Raw genomic sequence first — 23,952 nt, forward strand, 5'->3', positions numbered from 1 at the left:
CAACATACTTGGCAACAATTACTTTGTCACACTTATATGAAATTATCTAGATTCAGATAATACGAAAAGTTGGGAGGGAAAAAATCCCAGTGGGACACCATAAATGACTAAATTTCCCTAAGTGGTTAAATGCTCTCAATTTTTCCCCAAAGCGAGGGAGGGAAGTAAACAAAGGTCTGTGCATCAGCCACAAAGGTCCGCTCATGTGCCATAAGGTGACAGCAACAGACCCTTCAAACCCAACTTTTAAGAGAGGTTATCAACCATGATGTTGGTGACCATTCTTAGCTCTTCTCTAATCTCTGCCTCATGTCACTGACTCAAGTCCCCAACCCTTTCTAGAGCAAGGAAGACAGAACCATTCAGACAAAAAAAAAAAAACAAAAAAAAAACAAAACCCCTAAAATATTGGGTTGGCCAAAGAGTTCGTTCGGATTTTTGTGCAATCATATGGAAAAACCCGAACAAACTTTTTGGCCACCCAACACTTCTTAGAGTGGATTAATACCTCTCAGAATGTTGCTAATTTAATGAACTACTATGAAGACATACGTTCTATGAACACATTAAGAGGTCCTTGACTGTAAATACAGTGGAACTGTGCTTTGCAAGGCAACACAGCCCCTGCGGAAATCTTCAACTCTATCCCCCACACTGTGATGGGTTTCAGTGCTTGAGATGTGAGGAAGAACAAATGTCTTTCCATTATTATTCTCATTTCACACAGGTGAGCTTTACACCTGCAGCCCTGGTGGAAATGTTTCCAGAAGCAGCTGGGGGCCTGCTCTGGCAGGAAGGAAGCCAAGGTGGGGAGGGACGTTACCTGGTTGTTAAGGAAGGCTTCGGCCTGCTTTGTGTCCCGCAGGAACTGCTGGTAGGCGTGGGACTGGGAGAGGAGGTTCTGCCTGTTCTCCCACATCTTGTGGAGCTCGTTCCACCCGGTATCCAGGGCCTGCAGCCGCTGCCGCAGAAACATGTACTGGGCATCGGTCTGGCCCTGAGTGACCATCTCGCCCATGTCCCTCATCTTCTGGTAGTCCTCCTCGTAGTTGTCAATCTCATTTTTGATGTTCTCATGCTGCGTGAGGAGCTTCTCAGCCTCCGTCAGGGTGTTGGGCATGTCCTCCGAGGCGATGGCCGTCTGGGTCCTGGACAGCCAGGACTGGAAGTCATCCAGGTCCCGCAGGAACTGCTGCAGCTTGCTGGCCTCTCCCAGAGAGGCCTCGCGGTTCTTCAGCGTGGTCTTCATCTCCTCCCACACGTCGCTGATCTCGGCCAGCCGAGACAGGATGGCCTGGGCCTGGTCGGGGTGCTCGGACTCCAGCTTCTCAGCCTCCTTCTGCAGGTCACTCAGCTTCGCCTCGATGGCCACCAGGTCCCGCTCCATGCCGGTCAGCTTGCGCTGCAGGGCCATGACGCCCGCCAGGTCATTGCCCAGGTCCTGGGTGGATTCGATGACCTTGGTCTTTTCCCGAATCCAGGACTTGGTTTCATTGCACTCAAGGTGGTAGTTCTGAATGCTCAGGGCGGAGAGGAGAGCATCCTTCTTCCGGTCCACCAGCTCCCTGAACTGACTCCACCTGTGGGTGCAGGAGCAGCAGAGAGAGCAGTGTGAGAGACAGGCCGGAAGCTCATGGCTGGACAGTGAAATTAACAGTGATGGTCAAAGCTGCGATTCCCTCTCCACCTTGGCTTTCACTATGTGTTTTTTGGAAAATCACCTCCCTCAGTATAAATATCACCACCGAAAATAGCTCTGGGACACACTATAATCTGGAAAGAGCCTGACAAGAGAAGGGACTTGTCAAAGAGCTACAAAGTGAGCAGTGACAACCCACCTGTCCCCCAAAGAGTCACTTAATTCATGTCTGCAATGCACATTCTACTCATCTCCAGGCTGCGCCTAATGGACATTTCCCCCACCCAAAGGCTTCAGAACCGAGGCTAGCTTGCCACCACAACCTACTCAAATGTATTTACTCAACAGAAAGATAAGACAGGGACAAAGGTCCACCTTGGTAATCAGGACTTTCATCCCCCAATTATGTCTCAAACAGGCTAAAACCCTGTTCCAGGAATCATTTTAAAAGGCACAGCACAGATGCCACCTTGATGCCGCGATCCACCACGCTGGGCACGGGTCTCACCCAGGCCATCACGTCCCACGTGGGGAGGGGCTGCCCTGAATGATGTCACCCCCAAAGACACTTCTCGGAAAACCAGGATATGTCGAAAGGCAGATGCCGATGCCATGACATCAGCGCCACAGTGTTAATGACCCCGTGTAGGAGACTCCTGACCGCAGGGCTCAGCAGGAGACCCCGCCCTCCCAGCCCCGTGGGCCTCATGCTCGCCTCGTGTTGAGCTTGTCCTGCTGGGCCTTGATCTCCTTCTCACTCGGGTGGCCGCTGTGCATCAGCTGCCGTGCGATCTGGTTCACCACCGCCACCCGGGAAGCCTGGTTGTTCATCTCCGGTTCCAGGCTCTCAAATCTGCAAAGACAATTTGACACGGCGGTCACCTGCTTGGTGACCTTGGCCGTGAGCGGCGGGCAGGCGGGCCGGCGCCCCCGCGGCACCTGCTCACCTGTGCTGGATGACCTCCAGGTCCTCCAGCTTCTCTGGGATCTGCATGTTGTTGAGCCACTGCTCCTTCTCGTCGATCCAGAGCTCGCAGGCGTCGGCCTCGCTGAACATCTTGTACAGGGCCAGGGTGTCCTGCAGCGCCTGCTTCCGCAGCCGCGTCAGCTCGGCCACCTCCTTGTAGCGCTCCTCGATGCCCGCCAGCCGGCCCTGCACGTCGGGGGACTCGGCATGCTCCTGGGGGAGGGCGCCGGCCTGCTCGTGCAGCGCGTCGATGGTGGGCCGGTAGTTGGCGATCTCCTCCGCCACGTCCTTGTGCTTCTTGACCAGGGACTGGGTGGAGTACTCGTCGTGGCCCACATCGCTGCTGGAGACGATCTTGAGGATGTCCAGCATCCAGGCGTCGATGTCGTCGGCGTCCGCCTGGAACTGGTGCAGCAGTGAGGCCTCCTCCAGGCGCTTCTTGCGGATGGCCGAGAGCTGCTCCAGGTGGGCCCACTGCTCGCGGATGTAGGCGATCCGCTCCCGGATCTTCTCCGACCCGAAGTGCTCCTCAGCGATCATGTCTTCTCCCTCCTTGATGGCCTGCTCGAAGTGGCCGCTGCGGCCGCTCATCTCGTCCTCGAACGCCCGGTGCTTGCTGAGCAGGCGCATGACGCTGGTGAGGTCCTTGCCGTAGTCGTCGGAGGACAGGATCTTCTCCTTCTCCCGGATCCAGCCTTCCTCCTCAGCCATCTCCCAGAAGAACTTCCAGAGGCGACGGGACTCTTCCAGGCGGGCCCGGCGCTCCGCCGCCAGCTGGCAAAGCTCTTGGTAACAGAACTCCATGTGGGCCACGCGGTCTCGGATCACCTGGGGGTCACAGGGCTTGTAACCTGTTTAAAACCAAGGTGGGCATGTGGGTGTGACAGTGGCAGCACAGGCTCCTGCGTGTTTTTGCAGGCAGTCGGCTACACCCGTTCTCCCTCCTAGATCAGAGGTTCACGCTAAGTGCAGGGCCACAGTATGGGGCAATGGAGCACCTTCTAGGATCTCGACTGGATGGGAAGGGAGGGGCAATGATAAGTGGTTTTTTTTTTTTTGCCCCAAGCATTATCTTTTTTCTTTTTCTTTTTGATCACTTAGGAACCAAAAAAGCAGGTAAATTGTAAGAAAGAAGGCAGCTGCACTTAATTGTTTCTTAAACAGGACAAAAACAAATCCTTTCAAACATCACACCTATGCACAGCCAGGTGTGAAAGCCATGAGGTGTCTGAGAGCCACACCAGGCTGTGGGTGTACAGAGTGTGGTCTGACAGATTTCACTGGCCAACATCAAGGCACTCAAAACCAAGCAGCACTAGAGTACTGAAGGAAAGACAGGTCCATTTCAGAATAGCAAGACAGAGTTAAAGTGTTCAGAAGGCCACCCTACTGCATCTCATTATACCCACAACCTGGCCCACTGGGAACCCACAACAGCACAGTAACTGTAAAGGCCCCGGTACCACACACAACCCAACATCTCTAGAGATGGACTCCTGGTGACAAGGGGGGAACGCCTGGGAACAGTCTGTCCTTACCTTCTCCGTCTGTTGCAAATTTCTGGGCAGAGGCATTGACACCTCTCACCCGCTCTGCCTGGATGCCAATGTCCGCTTCAACAAGGGCATGCTTCTGTAACAGGTCTTCCACACCAAGCAAGTGTTTGCCATAGTCTTGAGACAATAGTAGCACCTGTGCACAAGAGGCAGAAAGAAAGACATCCCTGAACACAGCCTTGACTTCAGCGTCTCATAATCTCTGGATGGGATGGGAGCCAGCAACCAAGCTGCACCCTGCCTCCCGCCAGCCATCCTCCCCGCATGTGCAGGGGAAGATGATGGCAAGCAAAAGACACGTAATAAACTAATGACCCTCTACGTTGGAATAAGAAGTCAAACCCATGCTAAAAAGTACAGAACAGAAAAAAAGGGAAGGGAGGGAGGGGGAACCAGTGTGAAATATAAACTAAGCCTCTAAGAAGAAACTGCTCCAATAACAACTATTCAAAAAGATAAGATAAAGGTAACGGAGCCGTTTCATGTCAAGGTTTAAAGAAATCTCCTAGAAGTTGCTGATCCCTTCACTGGATGCTCTCCCCACCTGAGAGCTCACGGACACACCTCTGCGATACTTACACAATCAACGGGAGAGGCATCTACTTGAAAAGCTTACAAACCACGTCTTTAACCAAATAAGGATAACAGGGTCAGGTGACAGTCACGCTTAGGAGGTCCCAAGCAACGTCTCTGGTTTAAGTTTGGACCCACGAATATTTTCTTTTTCATTTCTTCCATCAGCCCAATCTGGGGCTCTTATCACACACCCTCTCCAGGTGGAATTTCTACCCAAGTAGAAACGGGGTCCCTGGCCCAGTCTGAATTTATAAAGTGCGTGATGAATTCTAAAATGAAAAGCACCTCTCTGCTAGATTTTATGAACACTTCCATTTTAAGAGGACAAAACAGACTGTACATGAGAACATCATAAATCTGGGACAATAAGAGGGAAAACTGATTGTATGAAGTGACCTTGCTCCCCCTGCCAGGAACAGTTCAAGAGGTAAGCAAAAGACAAGGGTTTACATCCCAGGAAGGAAACCCTTCGCACGAGGTCAAGCTTGGGAACACAGCATGCTGAGATAAAGGAGGCTTCATGGTACTGCCTGAAATCTGCCCTGTTCTGTCCCAGCTATGTGGCTAAGTGCCTCCCAGCTGGGGAACCGCATCAGAAGACATGGACGGGCACAGGACGACGGCACGATGGCACGTCTCTTCCTGGGTTGGGAGAAAGCTGGGAGCGCCATGCTCGGAGCTGTCAGCAATGGGAGGGGAGGCACAAATCGGCATTGGCAGCCCTCTCCAACCAGCGCCATCCCATGACACATACACATCTTGCACTGAATTCACACTATCACCGGATGAAGGAGATGAGGCAGATGGTAAGCACACTCTCGGCTAACAGAGGAAGGAAGGAGGCTCAAGGAGATTGGGCATGCACAACCTGAACTCTGGCGGCCTGGTTCCCAGGCTATGCTCTGTCCACACTGCCTACCACTCTTCCACACCACCTGCTGGGGCCCCCTTCCCCAGAGCAGAGCCGCTCCTACACAAAGATCAACGAAACGGAAAGCTAGCTCAACTCTAAAAACTTAAAACCAAAGAAGACCACAATTTGATTGATTCCCTACCATGGAATATATTTAAATTAGATCTGAGTCACAGCAGCAGAGCTCCAGCTACAGAACTAGTCTTCATTACAACTTCTTCTCACTTCACATCTCATTTAACTTGTGAGCGAACCACCCTCCCGGGGGGTGACATGGCCCTTCTCTGGCTGTAAGTGGGCAATCAGACCAGGGGCGTGGCTGTGTGCTGGGGGGCTAGTGGGTGGGTCTCTAGAAAAGAGAGGCCTGACTGAATGGGCTCTGGCCTCCATGCAGGCACATTTTACCTTCATTTCATCCATCCAGTCCATAATGTAGAGCATTTCCTGGAATATCTTCTGCAGCCCCAGGTTCATCTCAAGGCGCTGCCTCCGGGCCCTGAGCAGTTCCAGCAGGTACTCCCAGAGCCGGATGACGTTGTCCTTCCTCGCCGTGATGCGCTTGATGTCATGGTAGTTCTCTGCTTCCAGCTCCCTGGCCACGGCCACCACGGCCTGCACGCGCTCTTCATATGCAGCAATGTCTGTCTCAATGGCCTCGTGCTTTTTCGTGGCGGCCTCAACTGCGGGAAGGTCAAATCCAAAGTTGTCCTAAAAGGAAAGGGAACAAAAAGAAAAGAAACACAAAATTCAAAAGCCATGCAATTTGGAACAAAGAAACAGAAAACTGAGGTGGAGTCCTGGGTACACCCCTTAATCTTTGGGGGGGGGGTCCCAAAGCTAAACACCACCTCCCAAGTCCCGACCCCCACTGGTCTCTGCCTTCTGAAGGGCCCTTAGAACTGTGCTTGGGCTCAAATGCTGTCCCCGAAGCAAAGCAGCAACTTCTCTCTTTACAGAGGGGTACGGCACGTACGGAAGCACCTGATTTCCAAGACTGGAGCAGGCAATGGCTTCGGTTAAGCCACGTAGGAAAGAAACCACTTACTTATTTCATGACCAGTCTAGCTGCCTTGAAGGCCAAACACTGGGAGAAAGAGTGAAATTTTTTAAAATTATACAAATATGAATGGTTTACACACATTCACTGGCTCTAAACAAACTCTGTTAGAGCTACTTCCAGATCTATGAAAAGTCAGATAAACAGAAAATATATTAGAAATTATAAACATCCTCTTCATGGGAAGTGGGTGAGATGACCCGACAGCTGCTTCAGGACACTGGATGGTGACAAGCAGCTGTCCTTAGGACCCCTGGGTGTGGTCCAGGTTCTAGGGGACCCCGGGAGCAGCTTCTGGAACACTGTTCTAGAGCAGGACCTGGGACACCAGACGCTGGTTCTCGCTCAGCCAGGTCTCCCTCATAGCTGCCTTGCGGTCGAATCTGCGGGCGAGCTGTTCCAGTTTCTCCTGTCTTATGAGCTCATTCCGCAGGGCCAGTTCTCGCTCATGTTCTGCTTTTTCCAGTCTTTCCCAGGCCTACGGAAATGAAAGAGACCAGTCTCCTGCTATGTTCAAGGAACAATCCTAGGCTGCAGTCAACAGCCAGTGGTTCTCAAAAAGACCTAAGAATGTAAAATGAAAATCCCATTCCCACCCTCACTGACTCTAAAGCATTGGGAAAAAAATAATTTTCTCTCAGTTGAGCCCCATGGGAACACTCTCCCCTATCTACATCTAAAGATCCTGTGTTACATCTGGAAAACAAAACAGTGCAGATATGGAGCAATGTAACTAAGTTATAAATCTCAACTTTGAGAGGAAGCAAAGTACCTTCAACAGCTCTGAGCACAAAAAAGATAAACGACTTCTAAGAAATCATATCATGACTCTCTCATTCACCCCACTCTGAGCCACTTATTTTTAATTCACATATCTATTTTTTTTCAAAATACTCACCACTTAAATTCATTTCTATGAAATATATCTTACTTCACATTAAAAAAAATTCCACTCAAAAGAATCTAAATGTGTACAACTGAGCACAGTTATAGATTTTTCAAATTTCTGCTTGGGAATAATGCCCACCATGAAATTCTATAATTGCAGATACAACAGGCATGGAAACAAATTTTCTGACAGCTTCTCTCATGAAAGGAGTCAAAATCTCGAGCCCTAACCTCTAGGGATTCCAGATACATGAAATAAGGTTTTGAATTCTCCCTTCTGTACTTTAAAGATGTTTCAGCCCATTGCCTGGGACAGATGAGAGGTAAACTGTGTATCTGAGTAACAAGGTAAACGGGCTGAACCTGGTTTGATAAAATCTAACATCCCCCCACCTCCAATAAACCCCACCAAACTGTCACAAGTACTCGCTTGACCCCTCAGTACTACCCAAGTAACGGCTGCCACTTATCAACTAGGGGGCCAGGAAGGAAGCCTTCCAAGATCTCTTAGCAATCAAGACCCACTGATAGAACCTGAAAACCTACAGGAGGCTGTGGCCCACACAGGCCAGATGGACTGGTTTTACCTTGTTAATGTCAGAGATGAGCTTCCCCTCCCGGGGCATGTAGACCTTCTGGTTATTGGCCCTCATCTTGCTCTGGATAGTGAAAAGCAGGACTTCCAAGTTCCCCTTCTCAGTAAATCTAAGCAGAGAAAACCAGCCATAAACATTATCTACTATATTTTGTTCCTTCAAAGGGAAAAATTCATCTGCTTCTAGAGGAAAAAACCACTTCATGCAGCCTTGCAATTTTAAAAGGCATTTATCTCTGGTCTGATATATGTGAAATGCGTGCGTGTTAGAGAAACCACAGTGGGTTAGTTTTGGGGTACTGCAGACCTCAATATATGCCAAACTGTGGGGTCTTTCTTGTGGTTGGTTGTTGTTGTTGAGATTTTTAGTCAGGGGAACAGAATGCTACTCCTTTGTTAATCAACTCAATTAAGATTTAGACCCCAAGCCCTGGACGATGAGCTGGCTTCATTCGGAGAGCACAGCTGAATGCATTCCAACAAGGATCATTTCAAATGACCACCTAGCGTCATTGTCAGTGGGGTGTGGAGACAGCCAGCGATTCACAACTGAGTGGAGTTCTCAGAAAAAGGAGGGATGATTCTTGCCACAATAAGCAAGAGGTAAGATCTACCATCTTTATTGGACAATTACAAGTTTTTAAAATACGTGAAAAATCAAATATTTGGGGGCAGCAAAACCTGATCTGAACTGATAGGAAACCATTGTTTTTTTATTCACACAGTGTGAATGTTTACACGTTCTGCTGCAGACATGTCAGTGGGCCTGACGATGAGTTACTGCCTCAGAACCACAGAGCATGTGCCCCGCTACTCCTCTAAAATCCAGAAACGATGGCATTCTGTAACACATGAGGCACAAGAGCTGTGGATAAGGAATTGGGGACCTGCACCACTTCTCGGGATTCTCATGTATTACACGCATCAGCGGCACATTTTTGCTAATTTGTGATAAATCTCAGCAACACAGGCTCAGAATAAAAGGAGTAGGACAGGCTGCTGGTGAGAGGCATTCACGGAGAGATGAGACCATGCAAATCAGAAAACAGGGGCCTGTGGTTGCCACGATCTCTCTCCCCACATGAAGGGTAACACATTCTAATCTGCGTCTTACTTGGGTGGCTTCTCCACAGTGCGGTAAGTGTTGAAAGCCTGAAGCTGCTGTTGAACCCCAACCAGCGAGTTGGCAAATTTGCGATTGTTCAAAATAATGATGGTTTGTTCGATCCACTCCAGAAGGTCAGAGGCAAGGGATTCATACTTTTCAATCATTTTTTCTGTTTCAATAGCGTTGTCAAGCACCTGTAAACAGGAGGTAGAAAAATAGAGAAGCAAGATCGTATCGCTACGTAAGGGAAGCACGATTGCAGCCCTACAGGAGCCCACACACACTTAATCACTGGCTTTGAAACGGTTCTATGAGTCTTTGGCACAAGAGTTTTTAAACTCCAAGAACCATCTGCTAATAGGCACTCAGACTGTGGCTATTATTTGTGAGCAGTGACAGCTTAACTCAACTGTAAGTGGTTCTGTAACCTCCCAACCCCCAGGCAAAGGGTTTAAGATCCTGAAAGACTCCTGGTGCCTCAGCTCCGAAATTCCTAGAGAAACAAAAGGGACTCTAATTTGCTTGGTCCTGTTCCATGAATGCCCGTGAATTTTCCATCCCACGGCACTGGGAGGACAAGGTCATCTGATCTGAAGTGTTCTGAGATATATGGCAGGGGAACATCCGCCAAACAAAAAAATTTAAAAAGTGTAGCACTGAGGCCTCTCCAAGCGTGGTAAGTAGGATTTTCAAGTCCATCACATTGGGCAACTCAGTCAGATTTTCAACACCCAATTTCTGGCAAGGTTGAGGGGAGGGGTGTTTCCGGGTCTGAGATCCCCCTGAAATCCCTTCCTAAGTATTTTAGCCACCACTCCTGCCTCCTGTTACTCTTTGGGATGGAGAAGCTCCTGCCCACTTCCCTGCTATTTGGAGAACCCACCATGGACTCCCAATAGCTAAATGTCTGAATGCTTGGTGGCTGCACATTAAGACACGAACCTTAATTATGTCTCACAACTTACAAAATTGGTGTGAGCTCACCTTTCCAATTCGTTTTCCTTCAACAGCCAAGGCCTTCATCTTTGAGAAGTAGTGGTAATAAGTCACCACATAAGTGATAATGGACTTCTCATCGGGGTGGTCCACACTGATATCTGCAACCCAGAGAAGATTCCATTCAGTATTCTGCTCATGGTGCCACAACCCAGGCAGCAGGAACAACCCGGAACAGCTGCTCAGCACTGAAGGGCCACAGGTCTTCAGTTTTTGTGCCTGAGAGTTCTGCCATCAGTGCATTACTTATAAAGTTAACTAACGAAGATGAAACTACCTCCCTGGCTCTTTTATCATATGAACATTCATAATTGCCTTCTATTGCAATAAGGACACAGAAGTCTTAATAGACACGATCCCTTCTCTAGAGGACCCCAGGCCACTGAGATGACAAAATATATGCAAAACTACTACAAAGAAGTGCAGAACATCGTAAGCACTGAGTCAGGTATCTCAGTGATGTGGTTACCACCCAGACACAACATGTTCACCTCCCTGCCTCCCCCACCCCTAAGCTGGTCTGTGCTTCTTTGTGGTCCCTTTTTCTGACAACGGCACCAGAATTATTCCTGGTCACTAAGTCTGTGGACATCTTTATCTCCTTGTTACTCATATCCAGTTAGTCACTGAGTCTGGGACCGGATGATTCTATTTTATGGAAACCTTATTATCACTCTCGGGTCCAGCTCTCACGGTCACATAACCAGACCCGAAGCAATGGCTTCTTCACTGGGTTTCCCTGCTACTCGAGTCACTTTACACACTGTGCCTAGCTGATATTCCAGAAGCACAGCTGTGAACACACTTCCCCCAAGCCCAAACTACTCAAAAGTGACTTGTAGTCTGAAAAATAAAGTATAAGCCCCAAAGGCCTCGACAATTTGCCCTTTCTTTCCCTTCCTTACTTTTTTCCATCCATCCACCGAATATTTATCAAGCTTCCTCTAAGTGCCAAGCACCACTCTAGACATTTCTCATTCTATAGCCTACTAGTTCCCCTAAGGCACTACCAATCTGAACCAAACTGGACTATTCCCCTCTCCCCAATCCCCAATATTCCTTCCACCGACAACTTCCCTTTGTCTGAACGGGCCGTCCCCAGCCCATCACCTTCCTATCCTCCAGGTCCAGCTCAGAAGCTACCAATCCAATACAGCCATTTCTGATCCCTACAACTGGAATGACTGTTTCCTCTGTTTCCTAAAGGGTTTTGTTAATAGTTTGTTTTCTGGGACTTCCTAGGTGGCACAGTGGTTAAGAATCCACCTGCCAATGCAGGGGACATGGGTTCGAGCCCTGCTCTGGGAAGATCCCACATGCCGTGGAGCAACAAAGCCCGTGTGCCACAACTACTGAACACGTGTGCCACAACTATTGGAGCCCATGTGCCTAGAGCCCATGCTCTGCAACAAGAGAAGCCACTGCAATGAGCCCTCGCACCACAATGAAGAGCAGCCCCTGCTCTCGGCAACTAGAGAAAGCCCGTGTGCAGCAATGAAGACCCAACGCAGCCAATAAATAAAATTAATTAATTAATTAAAAAAAATAGTTTGCTTTCTGCCAGGCCTATGATTACTTATGCACATTTCCTTAGTCTTACAAGACTGAGTCCCCAGGGCAGGAACCCAGTCTTGGGAAGCCCTGTGCCACTCAGCCTCCCCATCTCCTAACGTGTTGTCTATATACAGAGTGGGTGGTCACTAAATATTTATTGAGGGAGGGAGCAAATGAATGAAGGTGGCCTTCAGGTATGGCAACACTGAGGGAAGTACTCAACTCAGGGTAGACAGAGAAGAGAACACACAGGTGGCTGTTTCTTCAATGTGCATTCATACATGCGCCTACACTTCTATCCTCCTGACAGCTCTGGGTGAGGCAAGGTTGTTTCTCTTATTTTAAAGACTAGACCACCAGGGCCCAGGGTGGGAAAGTTCCCTGCCCAGGGTCACTGAGGCGGCCGATGACAGTGGGGAACCACAGCTACTGTTCCCACCCCAGGGCCCCTGTGGCCAACTCCTGTGTCTGTTTGGCCCCATCAAAGTGGGCCCCATGGATACAGAACTGGAGGAAGGCCAGGAAAAAATGCCAGCCCTGTATGCAATTTAATAAACACAAAATGTCAACACGACTGGAGAGGAGTGAGCAAGCAAAACCTTTTTTAACTTGTTGACAATTGCATTTTAACGGATGCTCTCTGGGGCAGTGGACAACTAATAATAGCTAAGGACAACTAATAATCGAGATCAAACCCACAGAGTAAGCGACATCAACTGCTTTCTTTAGCTCCTTGTCTTCGAATGATCTGCAGAACATCAATCCCCTTTTCATAGTGGGTGGTGATTAGAAAGATTAACTAATGAGCAAGTTACTAAATTTTTTTGTCATAGTGATTTAAAAAGAAAAGAATCTTTAAGTACAAAGAGCTAGGGCTCAGGGAGAATGCCTTTCCACTGTAAAGCAGGGGTTAAGTACAAAGATTCATCACAGTCCAAGGAATTTTAGTTTTGTGTTTATATTGAGAAATCATTTAATGGGCTAGCACAAAGATAATTTTACCTCAGCTTCCTGTAGCGAACCTATCAGCGCACCTGATGCACTGGAAAATAGCAAGAAGCCTGCCTCGCAGCCTCGTGACCCTGATCTGCCCTTGGGGAGTTCAACTTCCTGTTCTATATAAGAACTTTAAACTTTCACTCACATACAGTTTTTTCCTAATATTTGCTCACAGCTGAGAGTGTCTAAAAAGCTCCAGCCCTACAAACATATCCCCTCACATTTTAAAGGCTTCTCCAGGTTGGGAAATGTTCCTGTGATAGCTCATGCTAAGATGAAGCCTACCACTAGGATTTCGTCAAGCACGGGAGTTACAACCTACGGCACTGCCCCACACAGGTCTGCCCCGTGTCGCCCGCAGTCAGTCTCCGGGGTCCTGCTGCAGGGATCCGCGGAGCAGAGAGAGGTCGGTTCCGTGCAGAGACCCAGCAGTCAGCCACGAGGAGGTGCGCGTGTTACTCCTTCTGCCACCTGCACGTTCCTGGTGCATCTTCCTCATTCAAGCTCTTCTTGCTCAGAAGCAAACACTGCACGGTCTGCTAAGGAGGCCCCTGCCCCAACTTCTCCCAGGCCAAACCATGCCCTTGCCACCGTGGGACGAACGTCAGCCAACAAGCATGTACGCAGAGCCTGTGGCAAGCTCTCTTTCTTGAGCACAGAGCCCAAGAGCCTTCGATGACTCCCCACTGCCTGCTTGAATAACCTCTAAGAAGCGTAACCTGTTGGGCCCCACCCACCTTTCCTGTTGTATTTTTCTTTATTATTACACCAACGCCACCCCCAACGAACTGTTAGTCGCCAATCACACCCTCCTCTTTCCTGGCTCCTTTGCTCACACAAGCCCCTCTGCCTACCACGCCCTCTCCTTTGGCACATGTTTAAATCATACTCCTTTTTCAAGGCCTTTCCAGCTGTAATCCTTTACACAAATCCTCAAGGAATTCCCACACCAAAATTAAGCTCCTCTTCCTTCGATAATTCCCAAAGCACATTGTACAAATAAAACAAACTGACACAAAGCAGATTTTAGATCTACCACCCCTCACCGCTAGAGATGCCGAAGGTCCCACCTTTTACCCCTTGAGTCCTCACCTTCTGGGTCCAACAGTTTCGTGAGGCCGAGGTGCTGCTCTGCCAGGTTAAACGCATTCTGCAGGTTGTAGTGTGCATTGGATTTCTTTAGTTTGTCAAAATCTATCAGGTCAGGCCTGGGTAGAACAACAACGGAACACAACAGAACCCGTGGCTTGAAAACACACCTTGTGACCGATGGGATGCAATGACTACTCCAAAATGTCCACTTAGCAGAGTAAAAGCCTACAATATTATTTAATCATCAAACAATGAAACCCAATCTTTGAATTAACAACCTAAAAGTTTATTAAGAGAACTGAAGAGCGTGGGCACACTTGTTTCTTTTGTCTGAGAGAATTTACACCCTCTCTCCCACTTTCCTCACATGGAAGGCGGGAATTTCCACTGTCAACATCTAAGGCAACGGACACGAGGGTCGGAAGTCATCCAGATCTGCTGTACAAGGGTGTCAACACTCTACCCACGAACTGTTAGCATGACCTCTAAGGACTCACCGGTGTTTGTGTATCAGTGCGTTGAAGGCCATGCCGTCCCTCCAGCTAGTGGTGAAGTTGTGAATGTTGACATTGGGGTACCTGACAGACACAAGGCACGAGAGAACAGCAACAGTTACCAAATAAAGGTCTGTGCTTTTACTAAATTCGGTGTTTAAAAAAAAAAGTCTGCAGGCGCTGCGGAAATGTCAGGCAGTGAATATGAATGAGGACAATCAAGCTGAAGCAAAGATGGCCTCAGCTTCCACTTGCTGGAGAATAAAACACACGTTCACGTGGCTTTTCTTTCTTGGTAATCGATCTGTGATCTGTCCTCGACTGAAAACACCACCCTTACTGAGAAAAAAGCAATCACAACTAGAGGGCTCCGAGGCCTCCTTGATTCACTGGCTTTCCACACCCCCAGCAACAGCTATCAGAACCCTGCAGACACGGAGACCTGAGTTTGCACGTCACTTTGGGAGAGGAAGTAGCTGGGATTACCTGTTCAAACACTCAGCTTTCCTTCTTCCTTATATCACTGAACTGGATGAAGTTTTGTAAATCAAATACCTCCCTGAAACACATCCCTATGTTTGAAACACACCCGTAATCAATCACCTACTCTATATCACACTGAATATTAATAACTTTCTATCTGTGGTTGATTAAAAATTCATTCCTAACTTGATCCCCTTACTAAGTCTTACACGCTTTATGGTTTCCATAGTTACCACTGAATGATCACGTCCATTACAGTTACATCTGTCCTCCAACTAGTCCCGACTTGGTAAAAAAAAAATTAACCTGGTACAAAGCCAGTTCTCACTTAGTGCCTAGGAGCTCCGACAGCTTCAGTGAACAATAAACATGATGCAGTTCTCTAAAAAAATACCTTCACTGAAATTTCAATGGAAGAATAAAAGAAAGGGGAACGGAGATAATGGACAAAGACTACTCTGAAGTTTACTGCACAGAGCTTCCCAAAGCAAGAGAGATTAAAGAGAGGAGAAAACCCACAACTTTTACAAATATCATGGGTGAGATTCTTAAACATGGTTTCGGGGTTTTAAAAATTCAAGATAAACTTCTCGCTGGAACTTCCTTAATAAACAGAGGGAAACTGTGCAGATGACAGGTCCAGAATATAAATCAACTCCTTCCGCTCTGAGAACTAGCTGAAATGTCAGCGTATCAACTGCTTAGGAGTTAAGGAGATGTCTCAGTGGAAGTGGTGGAAAAGTTCCTTGTCAACATGGTGTAAGTGATGACTCGGGGGGAACTAGGTCCTGGGAGAAGCAGCCCCCAGCCCCCAAGTTCATGCTCACCCTGCTGTCTTCATCTGGCACCACAACAGCAGTGCATCCTTGGCAGACTTCTTCTCTTTGTTGTCTTCAGTTTCCACACTGATATCCTGGATCTAGGATTTAAAGAGAAATATTGGACAGATGTGTCAGCTTCCTAATGAAAGCCACAGAACAACAGGTCTACACATACGTAAGGAGTAAACTTTAGATCGGCACCTAGCCCTGCAGATTGTCTACTCTGAGGGTCCATGAAAACTGCTTTCTGAAGCCAGGGTTCACTTCTTAGAAACACCAACCAGAACTAGGTTCCCTACTCTGCACAAAGATAAGACTGAAGTGAAGACTAGTTACCCATATGACTCCCAAGAACCTATTTAGGGGTCCTTTCTACCCCCAACATAGCCCATCTTTTCCACTACATGCTAGAACGGTGGTTCACAGGCTACACCCTGAACCTCAGCTGACTCTAGAAAAATACTGTTTGTTTTTTCACAACCAAAGATTTTTTACACCAGGGTGAGTGAGTCCTTCGTTGATGAGGACAGTGCGTGTACCATTTCCTGAAAACAAACCCAAACTCTCAGAGAAGGAGTGCCCTTAAATGCTATGTGCTACATGGTCTGAATGCTTGTCCCCCCACCCCCACCAATTCTTATCTTGAAATCCTAACCCCCAAAAGGTGATGGTATTAAGAGGTGGCACCTTTGGGAGATGCCTAAGTTATGAGGGTGGAGTCCTCATAAATGGGATCTGTGCCTTATAAAAGAGGCTCCAGAGAGATCCCTAGCGCCTTCCACCACGTGAGGACACAGTGGGAAGTCTGCAACCTGGAAGAGGGCCCTCACCTGACCAGGCCAGCACCCTGATCTCAGACTTAGAGCCTCCAGAACTGTAAGCAATAAGTTTCTATTGTGTGGAAGCCACCCAGTCTGTGGTATTTGTTTCAGCAACCTGAATGGACTAAGACAGCCTGTATTCACAAGCCACTCATAGGCCCCTGATTCTCAACAGGATATAGAGCCTGGTCTACTGGCACCAAGACAGATTTCCTGGGTCTAAATCCAGGTCCCCCACCTACTATGTGTCCTTGGGCAGGTTCCTCGGCTTCCTCTCTGAGGGGTGGCTGTGCACTTGAACAAATGCAAAATACGAAGGGCTGGGCTCTCAGTAAGGATCCATGCCAGCTCTTTGGATCACAGGCTGTCTACCAGTTACGTGATTTTAGACGAATGCTCTAAATACCCTTTCGCCTTTAGTTCCTTGATTATAATAATAAAATGTGGGATAGAATTGGGGGAAACGGTCTTGGCCTCTCTCTTTCAGCTCTAACCATTCCAAGCTTCCCTGTCCTGGCCCTTGTCAAAGGTCCTTCCATTTAATCTAGAAACACGCCCCAGAATCCTTTTTAAGAAGAAGAGGTAGGGGGAGGATAAAACACATACATGTAAGGTTAAAAAGTTAGAAACTTCCAACTAGGAATAACACCTAGAAATTGAAATAATTACACTTCTAAAAAAAAATCTCCAATTTTAACTGTTGTAATTAAAGTTTGAGTTTGCATAAACTCCAAACTCCAAAGAGTATGCAAGAATAACCTTTGCTCAAGGGGTAAGACACAGACTCACCAGGAAAGGCAGGTGGAATTTTACACATTAACCCCCATCAGCTTTCCTATGCCTCAGCGTGAAGGGAATCTGTTTCCAGACTTATTCATTTAGAAACAAAATCTACAGTTCTGAAATGAAAACAGCTCCCTATGTGGACTAGGCAAACTCAAAGACTTTCATTTCAGTTTCTCACACCATCTTTTACTCTTTTAAAGGGAAAGCAGCAATACAACCCTGTCATCACTTTTGGTATTTAATGCACACCTGCTACACACATCAGGGCAGGCCACGTGTTGGGGGCTCTGGGGACAGACAGACAGACAGGCAGACACACACACACACACACACACACAGGAAATGTAAGACAAGGTTGTACATTCAGGAGCTGGGGGGCGGTGGGGAGAGAGATCTTTGTAGATACATGGGAAGCTTCACAAAGGAGGCAGAATGTGAGCTGGGCCTTGGCTGGTGTGGAATCAACACGTGTTTGTGGAGTGGGGGATGATTTGATAAAGCTGCTGCGGGAGGCAGGGTCATGTCAGACACCCACCCTGCAGGCCACGCAGTGACATCAGCCTATGTTTCTTGCCTCAAAGGAAAGGGAGAAAGTACATATTAGCATTTACAGGTTCAAGCACAGAAAAAGGCAAGCTGGCAGGAAGCTAATTAGTCAATGACTCAACCCAATTCATGCCGAGAATCCTGGAAAGGGCTCTGTGTGCCAGCTCTGCCACGGGCACTGACTCGCTGTCAAGAGAGGCCACAGTCGGGATGCCCTTCCATGCTCTGATTACTACAGGCCAAAGGCAAGAGAGACAGGACTTTCCACGCTACGGAACTGAGGCCAGGCTCCAGGAGGGTCCTCTGCTCATTTCACCTCTGTTGGCCTAAGGCCGAGAGCAATAATTAGTGAATTTAATGGTATTCACTCTTATCTTCATTTCACGCAGGAACCAAATGACAGAAACCTACAGAAGAGTTCTGTTGGCAAAATAAAGTCGCTGATTGTTGCAATTAAAGCTCCATTAATGATGTCATCTTCACAGTGGTTCCCAGCCTCAGACCTACTTAATTAGAAGGGCTGGGGCTGGGACCAGGGAACCTGAATGAGTAAAAGGCTTTCCCAAGAAAGGTCCAGGCTTAGGAACCCCCATGCAGGGAGTGTCTTCTTACAGCTTTGGTTTAGTGCCCTACCCCTCCTCCCACATACCCACCCAGACCACTAAACGGGAGCCCAATCCCGGGGGAAGCAGGAAGGAAAACGACTGGTTAGAGGTTGGTTTCAGCACTTTAGGAAGAATACAAAGAGAGCTATAATTTGATTTCTGTTATGATGCTTTGTTGGTGAGATTTTTATTTACTTAGGGAAGAAAAATTAAACTTCATCAAAGGGGCTTAACAGGAAGGGAAGGCACAGAGAACACAGCCACCAAGGAGACAGGGCTGCTAGGACTTTTGTTTGTAGAGTAACCCGATGCTACGGTAAGAAGTGTTTCCTGCATTTCAGATGTTAATTGAAAAGCTGGAGCCTGAAGCAACAGCCTGGAGAAAGAACCAGTAATAGGGCTGGAGGTGCTTCACAGACAGGAAAGGCTGAGCTCTCTCCCAAGGGGTCAGAAGCATGCGCAGTAGCCCTGCCTGGCCGTGTGACCCCTGGCAAGGTTCCTCCTTTCCCTCATAAAGTGAAGGAACTGGACAAAATGACCTTGAGAGTACCTTCCGGCTGAGAGTACTTCTATACTTAGAACCTTCCCCTCGGGTATAACAAACCATAAAATCGTCATTGATTCAAACAAGCAGAAGGCTTTTGCACATCCTCCCTGAAAACTGCTTCCTCACACCCAAAGGAGAAGGAGAAGGTGAAAAGAGAGCCCACACATGTGTCATAATCCTAAGCAGTGTCACCTAAAAGTATTCTACGATGCACGTTACAATCTGGTGAAGCTCAGACCGTCTAGTGGTGGTAACCTAGCATCGACCACATCCTTACACCTCTGCTCCTGGCAGACACCAGACACTTAGAGGAGGTGCCGGTGAAGTGGTGGGCTGAGACGCAACCCAGAAACCCCCCTATCTGCCAAGAGGGTCAAGACTTTCAGGGGCTGGAAAGACTGAGGGAGGACATGGCAGCTGCCACATGCCTACAGGGCAGCCAGTGTGACACGCAGCTCCCCACACCTGACTCTGAGATGCCATCTCAACCTGGTCTTCCTGGTCCCTCACGGGGATGCTCATAGCCAGGAGGGAGGTGGAATCGCCGGGCCGAGTCCCTTACCTGGAAGCGCAGGATGATGGTCCAGATAAGGCCGAGGGTCAGCCGGTGGTTCCCATCCACGATGTCATGGGACCCCATGTTCTCAAGATGGACTCTCTGCTCCTTCAGGAACTGAAGGGCCTTGTCCACATTCTCCAGACAGTGGATGCGCATTCGTCCCTTGGTGGGTTTAGGCTACAAGAGATGAGCAGAAGGTGGAAACAGATCATCCCAGAGGGCAGAAACCGGCTCAGAGCTACAGCCCAGAGAGTTCACACGTGCCCATTCACACAGCACTGTCTGACCCACACCAAAACGTTAAAAAACATGTGCTCATTCAGTCCACAGACAGAGTTTCCCTAACAGCCTCAGAAGAGTTTACTTAAGGGACAGTAAGTGATCACTCTTCAGAGGTTTGTTTAATCATGGAAGCGACACAATTTACAAATGAGCACAGAAGCTGGAAGTTTAGAGAAAAAGGAACCCAATTTTCATAAAGAATTTCAGAGCTACTACTGCCATCCATATAATTTTTGCAGATTCACGGCAAAACACCTCTGAGGATTTTCTGGCTGCGTCAAGTGTAAAAACAGGTTTGTCACCTGCTGGTTCAGGTTGTTCTCAAGGTTGGCTCAAAATGAAAAGGGGGGGGGACACTCCACCAAATCAGAATTTCCAAGTGGTGGTTTTGTGAGATGATGGAGTAAAAGGGTGTGACCCGCTGAAAAGAAAGGATAAAGGAAAAAATATGAGTAATCTAATTTGAATACCCCAAATGTCTGTTCCTTTTAATCAGTTATATAAAAAAAAAAAAAAAAAGGCCCTTTCAAGCTGAACATTTTAAATAAACAAAGTAATAGATAAAGATACACACACACACACTCCAAATTTCCACTGGGTCTCTATCACCTCCTGTGTCAAGAGCAAGCTCACGCACTCCGCCACCTGGCTCCATCCTTCCCACCCTCCTCTCTGTCGCCCATCACTTCCCCTTCTAGCAGAGGCTGCACCTCAGGCTGATCTCACTGTTCCACAAAGCTGCGACCAGGTGGTTCACACCCCCCTGGCTAGAAGATGAACCTGGCCTGGCTGCCATCCTACCTCCTCAGCCATCTCATCTCATCCCACCCATCTTTCAGCGTTCAGGTCAAGGCACATCTTTCCTTCTAGGAGTCATTTCCAACCATTTTGGTTCTCACAGGTCTCCCTTTCCCCCCAAATCTATACAACTGTGGTCTGAACCACAGAGTTCAGGAACTAATCATGTGTCTTCTGTTTCTGCTGTTATTTCATAAGTATTGTTCTTATTACTTCCAAGTTGACCACTGGCTTGAGAGCAGGGATGATGCTTTACACTCCTGCTATATTCTCAGCGGCCTCAGGTTTGGTTCGGAGCACAAGGCCCACACAGAGCGACCTGAATGCCCACGAATGAACTGGGCACAGTGTGTGCTATGAACTGGCCTCACAGAGGAAAGGCAGCCAGGTGTGCAGCAACCTGGGCACACACAGGTGCGGGCGGCAGCTGGTCCTACGGTAAGCTCTTGCCCGTTTCCCACTTTCCCCTCTGCAGCTGAGACCCTCAGTTACGGGCTAGGTGGAAAATATAGAGAGAGAAGATAACTTGGGTACAAGCGACCACTTTCAGTACCCAGTCTCAGATTATGTTGTTTTTCTTCTTGACTTTCTCTTCTACAAAAAAGGACTACCAAGCATAGAAGAATGTGCCCTGACCCTGAGGAAACAAGATTACAAGCAGAGGCCTTACTACAAGTGGCAGATTCTTTTTTCAAGTAACAGCAGTGGAAAAGGAAATGTCTCTAAACGTTAAGCTTTTCACACTACAGTCGGCCCTCCGTACACGCGGCAAGTCCTGGATCAAAGCCCCACTGGGAATCGAGGGAAGTCTGTATCATAGAAGTTTTACTTACAACCTCCCCACCCCCCAAAAAAAGGCATTCTCTCTCCCCCCGAGAGCCAGAGAAGCTGACATACGTCAACCGAAAGGCGAACTTAATACCAGGAGGGAATGTACCCCCAGATAGTGGTAATGATATTACTCTTCTAACCCAGACAGCCCAAATTAAACTCTGGACAGGAGTACAAGGAGAAGGTGGTAGAGAAAATTTATGACTGGCTGGAGGGAAGGGAGATAAGATGAGGGAGGGGAGAGGGTGTGAAAATACCCAAACCTCGACACCTGGGGCTTCTATACATAGTAAGATCTCTATGATTCAAAGCTTATTAGGAAACAAGGCTGGAAAGCATGATTTGCAGAGATATTTTAAATATTACTATCATGCTGCACTGCTAGTCACTCAAACTAGGCTAACTTCATCACCTCACCACACCTCTCTCTGTTTTTCAAACACTTCCCCCATTTCATCTCAACTGAAGCTCACTCATCTTCAGTGGCATATTAACCCCTTGTAAACCAAAAGAACCAACCAGACGTGGCGCGGTGAGGTGTCATACTGGTGGCACAATGAGGGGGGAGTAAGAATCAAGACTAAAACTCAGGAATACCGAGTCCTGAGGCCTGCGCTGTATCTGCTGCAGAGAGGGCTTCTGAAGTGTTTTAAGGGACAACAGCTGGGCAAGTTTAGGAGGCAACCATTACAGGGAATTTAGAAGAGTTAATGATCGCACAGAACTATACACTGAAACACACTGGGTCATATAAACGGCAAAGCTCCCAAGATTTAAAAATTCTTCACTGCCATTTACTGTGCAACTATGTTAACCTTTCTGTTAGGTGGTTTATACCTGTTATCACACTTAATCCTCACACTAACATTGCATAAGTAATAATAATTATTATTCTTGTCATATTGCAGAAGAGAACACGCCGGTGGAGGGGGGGAGGTGATAGTGCGGCCGGTGGGTGTGCGGTGAGCCGGGATTCCAGAGCGTGCCCTCTTCACGCTACACTGGGAACCAAGTGCGGTACAAACACATTTGTATGTGAAAGGAAATAACGAGGCTCAGTTCCCATCTGGCAGACAGTTTTCCTTTTTTTTAAAAAGAGCTATTTTTATTTTACTCAGCTTCCATCTTCTCAAAAGGAAGAAGAGATAACAATGGAGAAACTGAACACAATGCAACTGGGGGAGGGTGCCTCTCTCAGTAATAAACACTTTCTGAAGCCTCGCCCCAAGAGTGGCTCGTTCTGCCAAGAGAAGGAACCTTCCCTGTCTTGTCTCCATTAATTATTGTCAAACGCCTAGTGAGACACAGGTCCGTTCCCACGGCAACATGCGCATTTCTGTCCTCTGTGTCCTTTCTGATGGGGCCGTTTGAGATGCCATTAAAGAGGAAGCAAGGATCAATACCAGACTCGCGTGCAACTCAAACAAGGGGGGCTCTGCAGGCTCGGGTTCCTCTGAGGAAAGGCCTATTTTTAAGGATCCTCCTTTAAATCATTCTAACAAGTGTTCCTGCTCTTCCACACCAGGGCCCATGTTCCTGTTTTTGGTGGGCGCTTTTCCTGTTTCCCCTTCCCAAGGTCCCTTCTGTCCCTTCTAGTCCCAAATCTTTATCAACCACAGCTCCAACCCACCTGGGCCTTGCTCCAGACCCATCTTCTTTCCAACTCCAAAGGAGGAGTAGGAATTACAGGGCTAAATAACCAACCTCCGGCAATGAACATAATTCTAATTGTTTATTAGAGCAGCTGGTTCAAGCCCTGCCCCTGAGAAGTGGTGTGGTCCTGTGCAAATTCGCCAAGTGGGCCCAAGGCCCTTAGAAAGGAAGGAGGGAGCTGGATGCCCACCTGCCCCACCCCAGGTCCACGACTCTGTCCCAACTGTTGCTCAGCCTTGAGTTTGGATCAGTTACATGCTGTGGGGCATCAGGATTTGAAGAACTGTGGAGTAATCACAATGGCAGGGTTTTCTCAGAGCCTACATAGATGGAAAAGAAAAATGTTTCCTGGAGCCATTTTTAGCCTCCTTGAATAGAAAAGGAAGACGTAAGGGAGGGTTCCTGGCAGGGTATTTTGGGAGGACCCTGAGGAGCTGGCCGCTCTTCCACCCTGGTGAGCCCGGCTCCCTCTGATTTTCTCCATGGGTGTGCAAAGCCACCCTCAAGCCACCTGGAGCAACAGCTCTCCAAAGGTTGCAGGGAGGAGAGAACACCAGTGCTGGGAGCTGGGAGAGGCCGACTGCCACACGCCAGCTGGACGGCCTTGCTGGCTGCCGACTCTCAGTTACAGGACCGATGAAAACAAAGGGATCTAACCTAGTGGCCGCAGAGGTCCCTTCCAGCTGTGAAACACAACCTGTGTGTTGGAGGGTGAAAGACTCACTAGCATGCAGGTGAACTGGAAAGTGCCTGCTGATCTCTCGTTGAGGTGAAGAAGAAATAGAG

General features: G+C 48.2%; 1 protein-coding gene across 3 annotated transcripts in view; it reads right to left on the minus strand.

The window, feature by feature from the left end:
* SPTBN1 (spectrin beta, non-erythrocytic 1) overlaps window positions 1-23,952 on the minus strand; it is a 187,141-nt gene that overhangs the window by 36,896 nt on the left and 126,293 nt on the right. For all 3 annotated transcript variants that reach the window (XR_009054568.1, XM_057740542.1, XM_057740543.1), the window contains 13 exons: window positions 19,606-19,779; window positions 15,745-15,836; window positions 14,438-14,518; window positions 13,941-14,056; window positions 10,284-10,396; window positions 9,306-9,493; window positions 8,184-8,301; window positions 7,028-7,186; window positions 6,057-6,359; window positions 4,145-4,298; window positions 2,587-3,457; window positions 2,355-2,492; window positions 824-1,580 (listed from right to left, as the gene is read on the minus strand). Coding sequence is in view for 2 of the 3 variants with exons in the window: in XM_057740542.1 (XP_057596525.1) it covers window positions 824-1,580; window positions 2,355-2,492; window positions 2,587-3,457; window positions 4,145-4,298; window positions 6,057-6,359; window positions 7,028-7,186; window positions 8,184-8,301; window positions 9,306-9,493; window positions 10,284-10,396; window positions 13,941-14,056; window positions 14,438-14,518; window positions 15,745-15,836; window positions 19,606-19,779 (3,264 nt within the window). In the remaining variant the exon portion in view is untranslated. The remainder of the gene's footprint in view (window positions 1-823; window positions 1,581-2,354; window positions 2,493-2,586; window positions 3,458-4,144; window positions 4,299-6,056; window positions 6,360-7,027; window positions 7,187-8,183; window positions 8,302-9,305; window positions 9,494-10,283; window positions 10,397-13,940; window positions 14,057-14,437; window positions 14,519-15,744; window positions 15,837-19,605; window positions 19,780-23,952) is intronic.

The sequence above is a fragment of the Hippopotamus amphibius genome, chromosome 7 (genome assembly GCF_030028045.1).
Source record: "Hippopotamus amphibius kiboko isolate mHipAmp2 chromosome 7, mHipAmp2.hap2, whole genome shotgun sequence".
In the NCBI taxonomy this organism is placed as follows: Eukaryota; Metazoa; Chordata; class Mammalia; order Artiodactyla; family Hippopotamidae; genus Hippopotamus; species Hippopotamus amphibius.